Source organism: Cariama cristata, unplaced genomic scaffold, assembly GCF_000690535.1.
Source record: "Cariama cristata isolate BGI_N322 unplaced genomic scaffold, ASM69053v1 scaffold6728, whole genome shotgun sequence".
NCBI classification, from domain to species: domain Eukaryota; kingdom Metazoa; phylum Chordata; class Aves; order Cariamiformes; family Cariamidae; genus Cariama; species Cariama cristata.
In genome coordinates, this window is record NW_009632767.1 from 50730 (window position 1) to 59560 (window position 8831).

Consider the following 8831-nt stretch of genomic DNA (forward strand, 5'->3'; position numbering starts at 1 on the left):
GGAAGAGATCTCTAGAGAGAGGAAAAAACTACAGGTTCTGCCTCTCTCCGTCTGAAGAAGAAATGACCACCTTCTTGAAGCAAGGGCAGGAAACAGGAGTTGCCAATTCTTATCAACGTGCTTATCTGATCACATTCCCTGCAGTGACACTGGGCTGGCTGTGAGTCTCCCCTAGAGTAACTTGCTTCTGTGTGTCACACTCCACAGGAGGAAAAGGCACGGAGAGAGGAAGAAGATGCCAAGAGAAAAGCTGAGGATGATCTGAAGAAGAAGAAGGCTCTGTCCTCCATGGGTGCCACATACAGCAGCTATCTGGCTAAGGTAAAAAGCATGGATCGGTGGAAGAAATATGGAAACATTAAACCATGGGGTTGACTGGGAACAGTCTTTAATACAAGTTGAGAAAACAGCTCAACTTTCCTTCTTCCGGATCCCTAGCAGCTTGTCTTACATGCTCTGTCACTGAAATCGTTTCATTCAGGCTGAATTTCTGCAGTCTGATGTTAATTGGTGTTCTGAAAACAGGCTGATCAGAAGAGAGGAAAGAAGCAAACAGCGAGAGAGACAAAGAAGAAGGTCCTGGCAGAGAGGCGCAAGCCCTTGAACATTGATCACCTTAATGAAGACAAGCTGAGGTAACATGCTTATCCTAACTTACTGGTAATCCACTGAAATTTGGTTTTACTGTCCTGGAGTCTTCTCTAGTGAAAAACTGAGGTAGAGGAAAGGGCCTTCCTTGAAATTTATCAGTTGTGCCCTTCCTTTATCTGGAGAACGGAGGGGAAATGGAGATGTGGGGAATTGTTGAAACAGCTCGGTAGCCACCTAGCCATGCTCCTGGCATAGCTCCCTTAGCCTCTCCTGCTAATTAGGATTAGCCATTTACAAGACTGGGTACAAAGTATAAACCCAGCTCTGAGATTAGTTGAACAGAGCTACAGATTGGTATCTGTAGCATTCCCAGGGGTGAGTTAGAGCTGCGTGCTCTGGTGCAGAGCAGTCATCAGATGACAGTCTGGACTCCACACATTGGAGTTTACATGTGATTGAAAAATGAGGTTGGCTCACTTCAGCCCTGAAACAGATGAGATCGCACAATGGCAGCTGCTGTGCTCATCTGGGTGACCTTCAGAGCCCTCCTTCTTTCTTGTCTGATTCCCCTGGATTCTTTCATCAAGAGTTAGGGGGAAAATTAAATCTATAGGAAACACATTAGTGTGCGACACATGCAAGAGTGAAAGTCTAAAAGGTTCTTGGGTGAGAATGTGAGAAAAATGTAACCTTGAAAATGGTAAGTAGCTTTCAGAGAACAGAAAGGGTTTGCAGGAAGATGTGTGAACTGCATTAAATGAACGTAAAAAGCCTCATTACTAGTGATGTGAAAACCGTAGAAAATATGCGATGTGATGTGTTTCTCCCATCTTCCTTTCCCCATAAACACCCAGGGACAAGGCTAAGGAACTGTGGGACTGGTTATACCAGCTGGAGACTGAAAAGTATGACTTTACAGAGCAGATCAAGAGGAAAAAATATGAGGTGAGTTGAGAAGCCATTTTGCTGATAGCGCTGGGTCCAAAATGTAAAAATCTCCATGACTCCTCTGGCAAAAGCCATGTGGTGACATCATTTGGGTCTTTGATGCCCTTTTGCAATATTTAAGCAGCAAGACACCTGGAACTGCATTCCCGTAACATACATACTTGGACTAGATTTCACATTTTAGGCTGAAATTGAATAGACCACACTCAAGGTTTTCAGTGCCCCATGGAAAGGCAATCCCAACGGAAAATGGACTCTCCACCCTCTGCCTAAACAAATCTTGTTCATTCTTGTTTATCTATAAGTAACTGTGGCCTGAAAATTCAATAACTCTCAATTCACTCATCTCCATTACAAAATAATGTTTTTAAATCCATCTTTAATTTCACACTTGAACGATGTAAGTTTTATTCCCATCCCAGACAGATTCCCTGTGGACTGAGCTCTCTGGAGTCACTGAAAACTGTCTCCAGACAGGAGCATCTGGCTGAAGTGTCGTATGGTAACAGAAAGTGGATGTGTTACCTTCACAAACAGCCACAGGACAGGGCTGCGCTCACCTACATCAGGTTTCACTGGCTGAGAAATCCTACTGGATCTCTCTGTCTTGCTCTCCTTTTAATTCCCAATCAGACAGACAGATGCTGACAGGGAATGAGCAACACCAACGTAACTATCTCAATCTCTCTTAGATTGTAACAATGCGTTGCAGGGTGGAGGAGCTTTCCAAGTTGTAAGTACAATGAACTTGCCTGTGTAACAAACAGCAGCAGCAAAGGCTATGAAATGCATGAGCCTGGCGCATGGTCAGAGGCCAGGTGCCAGACAGAATCTGGCACTTGGCTCCAAATGCAGAGAGAAAAGAGAAAACTGGAACTTGTGTCTCTCCCTTCACTTCCTTTTTCTCTCCCTTTCCATTCTTTAAAAAGAAATGAAGCAGTAATTTAGGAAAAGAGTCGGGGTCCAACAGGGATGTGGCTAAAGAACTGAGCATGCAACCCACTCAGACCATCTCTAAAATAATTCCCTATCCAAATCTCTGGTATTGTGTGCGTGGGGCAGTCACCCTGATGCACCTGGGATACATGCAGAAACTTAGGGATGCATATGTAATAGCTTGGACTTCACAGAAAAGAATGGTATCGGGTTTGGAAAGATTCTCCACCTTGTGGCACGTGCTTATCCAGATCCAAAATATTGGAGAGGGCGAGCTGAAGGGTAACAGGTCAACCAGGTGTGGAAAAACAGGAATTAAGGCAGTGCCAGGGGAGATGTACATGTTATGGTAATGAAACCTCTGCATAAACAAAGAGATGGGTGGCTGCTGCTGAAAAGCAAGGAGAGAAAGAAAGAATGAACAAAGTAGAAGAAAAATGCACAGCTGAGATGGGAGAAGAAAAGTGGAAGAACAAAGGGAAGATGATAGCAGGAAAAAAAGTGAGGAGAACGGTAAGAGAAAACAGCAAAGGGAATAAAGGAGACACAAGCAAGAATGTAAGGGAGAGACAAAGGAAGGAACTGGGACACACAGGAGCAGAGCTGTTCTTTAGCTCTGGTGTCTGCTGCTCTTTGGCGCTTCATTGGAGAGTGAGTGTTATAGTCACTGTCACAAGGTTATCACTGAAGGTAAGTCTTAAGTCCTTGGGCCCAACTGAAGACAGCTGGTTCTCATCCACGCTTGGGAAAAATACTCGGTTGCAAAAAATCATTTAAACTGCTGCGGCGGATATTAAAACTTCCATGAGTAAGTACAAAAGCAGGCGATCTGCTGTCTTTCCTTCCTTGTGTTGTCCTGTTACCACTAACGTTTCAGTCTCTTATTTTGTTTCTGTTTGCCACGGAAAGACACGAGCCAGGAAATACTGGTTGTTGGGCCACCCCAAATGTATGACTTTTGTTTTTCTTGTTTTGCACACGGACAATGTCAAGTGCTACTTTAAATATTCAAATGTTGGGTCATCACTTCTTGGACCTGCAGAGCCAGTGGAGAATTTTGAATTACACCAAAAGCAGAAGCGAAGCATATGTCTTGGCAAATGCATTTTTCCAGGAAATCTAGGTAGAACCCTGACTCAATTACAAATCAGAAGGTGAAGGGGCAAAAGAGGGCTCTCTATCACACCCTAGTTCTTGTTGGCTTTTCCGGTACCTGAGCTGGAAGAGTCCCAGGATTTCTGTAGTGAGTCCAGGGCTATGGACCAGGACTGAGGTGCTAAGTCAGGCCATAAGGAACTCATCCTGTGCAAGGTAGGTGTTTGCTTTCCCATGCATCAGGTTGAAATACGCAGTGTAGCCATGGCTAAACAAAGAGATGCTCCGTCTTGTATGACGGGCTTTCTAGTAGCTTGCAGTCATCAGCCGAGCTTGGGAAGGTCTTCAGAGCCCTCACTTTAACCTTTTCCTCTGTGGTTGCTGAAGCTCTCCTTAAATATTGTCTTCTTCAGCCCCTTCAAAAGTCATTGTTTCTTATTAGGTGAGTGGCTGGGAAGGTGGTGACTGCTGCAAGCTCCTCACCTCCTGCTCTGCCAACCAGCAAAGGTACCCCAGCAGAATGTGACATCCACCTTCCATTCTTGAGGTCCCCATTCAAAGACCGCTGAAGCTCTTTGAGCTTACATACTTCCTAATGTGTAGGAGCAGGGGAAGACTGAGAAGGTGAGGTTGACACATACAGGTGATGGAGCCATCTGAGAGCTTTCCAGCTGGCCAGGGTCACATTCATTCTGGTTCACTTGCCTGCAGTTTGACGTGTGAGCACATAGGAGATTAACTGGTGTATGTAGGAACTCTTCTAAAAAGGATTATAAAATTCTAGCTCTTCTTTCCTTTGACACGTGAAATTGGCTTGCAGATTTATTGCCAAGGAGCAACATTTCTCTCCTTCAAGCAAGGGTGAGCTTTTATTTCAAAGAAAGTATTAATCCCTACCATAGGCATCTGTTTTCAGCACTGCAGCAGGTAAAAGTCCCCTCTCCATGAGGGAATAAGGTTTCTCTATCTCTAAAAACCCTGGTCATGTATGTTGTTTGCAGATTGTCACCCTCAGGAACCGGATCGATCAGGCTCAGAAGCAGTAAGTACCTATATCCCCTTCCTAAGTCCTGGCTTGGGGATATCGTCTCAGTGTTCAAAGCAGTTGCTTCAGTCTCAACACCAACATTTTCTTCTTGCAATGAAATGAGGCCAGAGATGTGGAAGGGCAACTCCCATCCTGCCTCACACTGAGAAAATGAAGGGGAAACTGAAGTGAATGTAACAGCTAACAAGAAAAAAATCATATTTCTTCACACCATGTCTGCCAAACTTCCATCTGCTTATTGCTGGGGTTTTCAAACACCTGTCTGAGGTGCTTTGAATACTTGAGGGAACACAACCCTTGTTTATGAGGGTAAACAACTGGTTGCTAAGATTATAAGGAATGGTGTGTAACAAAACTAACACGGGATTACTGTTGTGAGTTCTTTTCACTCATCATCTCTCTCCCACCTTCCTTTCCCACAAGACTTCTATTTCGTTAGATTTTTTTGAGTCATATCTTTAACTATTCTAGGTTTTTACAGTGACCTTATGAGAGACCAGGGCCAGACAAAGCCTGGGGCCTAGGGCATGTAGAAAGCTAACAGACAAAGAGAAGGAGATGCAGGGAAGCAAGGGAAGAGAGCTCTCCAGTGGTGGGATTTGATCTTCACTGTGCTTCTGTAACTTCTTAGCAAAGTTATGCCAAGAATGAAGTGGTGGTCTTTGGTGACATCTTTGGATGACAGGAGTGACCAGAAACTGCCTTTCCACTTCCCCAAGCCACCCTGCCTTATCAGATGAATGTAGCACTGGGGGCTCAGTTGCCTGTAGATGCCAAACATAAGGCTTGACCTTCCCATGATATTTTCTATACAGAGCTGTAGGCTGATAAACCTGAGGAGAATGTGCAGCTGCAGAAGGATGCCATGGTTTGTCTGGGTGTTGCTGTTCTTCTGAGGGGCACTACTGCACCACCCACAACAGCCTGTACCATTACTGCATGCTTGTTCCCCCAAAAGACATGATACTCTCTTGGGACATCATTTGAAAAGGTTGCACTGAGAAGCCCACAGCTCGTGAGATTTCTCTGTACTTAAATTTCTATCCGCGCTAGACTGTATCATTCCAAAGCAATGCCTGCTAATGCGTTATACAAGGATCAAGTGATCCTTTTCCTTCAGACTTTATTAAGTCTCCTTAAGCACACTCTAAAGGTTAGGCATGACATCAAACATCACAGGCGCTTGTGGAGATAAAAGGACTCTGCCTTCGTTTGAGGAGCTATGCAGTTCCCATACTGGGTTTTGAACCTGCAGAAAGACTGACAAAAGGGACACTGAGATGAATTTAAGATAAGCAGAAAACACTCTGCTCTCTCTCATGTGAAATGACAATTTTTCAAATAGACCGAGTCTAACTTGGTCAAAAGGTAAAGTATCCACTATGTGTACGTCTGTGTCACTGTTACATCCTTCTGTAAATACGGCTAGTGCTCTTGAACCAATCCATGGGGCAGCACCACAAAAATCCCCCCAGATGTGTCATCCACATTTTTTCCTGCTCCCTGGAGGAACAGTGGTTCTGAAGAAGGTCTCTCTGTAGATAGCAAGGCCCTACCACCTTCTGCTTGGCCCTCAACCCCATGCTCTGCCATGTCAAAGAGCTGCCCCCAGTTTGCATGTGCTTTGGTTCAAGAAGCAGCCTCATCATCATGTGTGTGAGATGGAAAGGTTTGGTGGTATGCCGAGTCCCAAAAGCCACGGTGCTGCCTACGGGAGCCAGTGCAGAATCTAACTCGACTAACTTCATGCCTGGCCCCTCTCTGACTCCAGGCGTGCTTGCTTCTCAGTCAGAAGGTAAGTGGCTTGCATGTAGGATTGCCCTTCTGTGTGCAAGAAGATACTATTTGGAGAGAGTTTGCCTCATGTGCTTTGCGTGGGGAGTGTAGCTGGACTGCTCCCACACACATCACGAGCAAGACATGGATACTGATAGGAGGGGAGGCCTAAAAAGTTGTTTGGAGTGTTTTGGAGGCTCTTGCTCTCATGCTATAAGGAAGAAGCCACTCTGCCTTTGTCAGAGCAAAGCAATTCTTAGTTGTATTTAAATTATTGCTCAGCTTTTTGCCTCTACTACCAGATGATTAAAGCATCTGGGGAATTTGACCAGAGCTCCCTGATAATGAGGAAATTTTCTCCAGAAACAGCTCTAAACCTAAAATCCAGGTCACAGCAGATTTGAATTCAGGAAACAGCAAATCTGTGGCTGGATAGGCCTGTCATTTAGTTTTGAGATCACGTGGACTTCTGTCCCGATAATGCAGGAATCTGGAAGGGTCTACCTCTTTCAGACATGCACATCCTGGCCTTTCATTAAGAGGAGGAATCTCTTTCTGCAATATCGACAATATTTTTCTCAGGATGTGCTCTATGGCAGGTGTGCCCAACATGTGAGAAGTGAAAGCAGCTTGAACCTAATCTAAGAGTCAGAAATGCACAGTGGTCACAGAACCCCACTGCTCCCATCATGCTGACATGTTTTTTTTTCCTTTTGTATTGTAGCAGCAAGAAGGCAGGAGTCAAGGGCAAGGTTGGCGGGCGCTGGAAGTAAAGAACCAGGCAGGATGGCCCTTAGTGGCGTGCTGAAACCCTGCTGGTCTCCTCTTTCTTCCTTCACCAATCACTTGTGTTACCATGCCTCAACTATAATGAAAATTGCAACATCAGCCTGGGTTGGCTATTGCTGCTGCTTTTCTTCTTTTTCTTCCTGGAGGGGTCTGGCGGCTTCCTCAGTCAAAAGGAAGCAGGTTCCCTGTGGAACTGAGATCACTCCTTGCTGGCATCTTCAATTCCTGCGGAGCGTCTCCTTTACCCTCCTGATACCAGCCCTATGCTGTCCTATAGATTGCTGTGTACAAATCTCTGGATTTTGTAAATAAAGCACGACCAGTACCTACTCCAATGACAGCCCTCTGGAATGGTGTTTCACACTTTATTTAATGGCATCCCATTTTGCAAGGATTTGGGGGTTGGTCCAAATCCTTATTTAACATCATTTGATCCAGCTCTACAACTGGGAACGAGGCCCAGTATCATCAAGAAAGACCCAGGACTAGGCAGCCTGTTTTACAGCCACCATACAGGCAGGTAACAAAAGTTGACTGTTCTGGGGGAGCTCTGAATCTGGATGCCAAATGTAGTTGAAATGGACTTAAAAGTTTGAGTGATGAAGGGAATCAAAAATCGGGAATAAAGGAACACATCCATAGAAGTGGTAGTTTTCAGCATACAGCATTTCTTAAATGCAGACAAAGCACCTAGAGAATGATTCATTCAAATATTACATTAAAATCTTTATTGAGGCCGTTAACCTACATATAATATTAAAGCTCAATACTGAGGTGTGAATTACTTGGTTAATTCAGTGTAGATGTCAAAACACAAATGGCTGTTACTAAATTTGGGATGTGAGCTAGTCTGCAGGGCCTCTTGTCTCTGCCAACCCTTGAAATGCCCTGTTGGAGGGAAGTCCACGAGGGATGGTGGTTCTCCCCCATGTTTCCAAACTTCTGGTTGTTTCTGCTGCCTACGTTCACGCTCTGGCTCTCTGTTAGCACATGCTGCAGCATCATGGATTCATAAGAATGGTTTAGGTGGAAAGGGACCTTCAAAGATCATCTAGTCCAAACTCCCTGCTGTGGTCAGGGACATCTTTCACCAGACCAGGCTGCTCAAAGCCCCGTCCAGCCTGACCTTGAACACTTCCAGTGTTGTGATGGGGCATCCACAGCTTCTCTGGGCAACCTGATCTAGCATCCCACCACCTCATCGCAAAAAGTTTCTTCCTTATGTCCAATCTAAACCTACACTCTTTCAGTTTAAAACCATTGCCCCTTGTCCTGTCACGACAGGCCTTGGTGTAAAGTCTCTGCCTGTCTTATAAGCCTCCTTTAAGTATTGAAAGGCTGCAATAAAGGTCTCCCTGAAGCCTTCTCTTCTCCCGGCTGAACAACCCCAGCTCTCTCTGCCCTTCCTCACAGGGGAGGTGTCCCAGTCCTCCCACCATTTCTGAGGCCCTCCTCTGGACCTGCTCAGAGGCCCACATCCGTCCGGTGCTGGGGGATCCCCGAGCTGGACGCAGCACCCCTACTGGGGCCTCACCAGAGCCGAGTAGAGGAGGAAAGTCACCTCCCTCCAGTAACCATGAGGGAACGACCCTGTGAAATGCAACCAGCGCTGCAAAGTCCCACAGAAGTGCCATTTTGCTTCCCCCTG

At 45.5% G+C, this 8831-nt stretch overlaps 1 protein-coding gene across 6 annotated transcripts in view; it reads left to right on the forward strand.

The window, feature by feature from the left end:
* Window positions 1-7519, forward strand: part of TNNT3 (troponin T type 3 (skeletal, fast)) — a 31657-nt gene extending 24138 nt beyond the window's left edge. For 3 of the 6 annotated variants that reach the window (XM_009706487.1, XM_009706489.1, XM_009706491.1), the window contains 5 exons: window positions 208-321; window positions 526-635; window positions 1446-1536; window positions 2232-2272; window positions 7119-7518. In XM_009706487.1, the coding sequence (XP_009704789.1) occupies window positions 208-321; window positions 526-635; window positions 1446-1536; window positions 2232-2272; window positions 7119-7167 (405 nt within the window). In that variant the 3' untranslated portion in view covers window positions 7168-7518. Of the gene's footprint in view, window positions 1-207; window positions 322-525; window positions 636-1445; window positions 1537-2231; window positions 2273-4571; window positions 4613-7118 lie in introns of all 6 variants that reach the window. The other 3 variants (XM_009706486.1, XM_009706490.1, XM_009706485.1) reach the window with 2 other exon arrangements.
* The last annotated feature ends 1312 nt before the right edge of the window (window positions 7520-8831 follow it).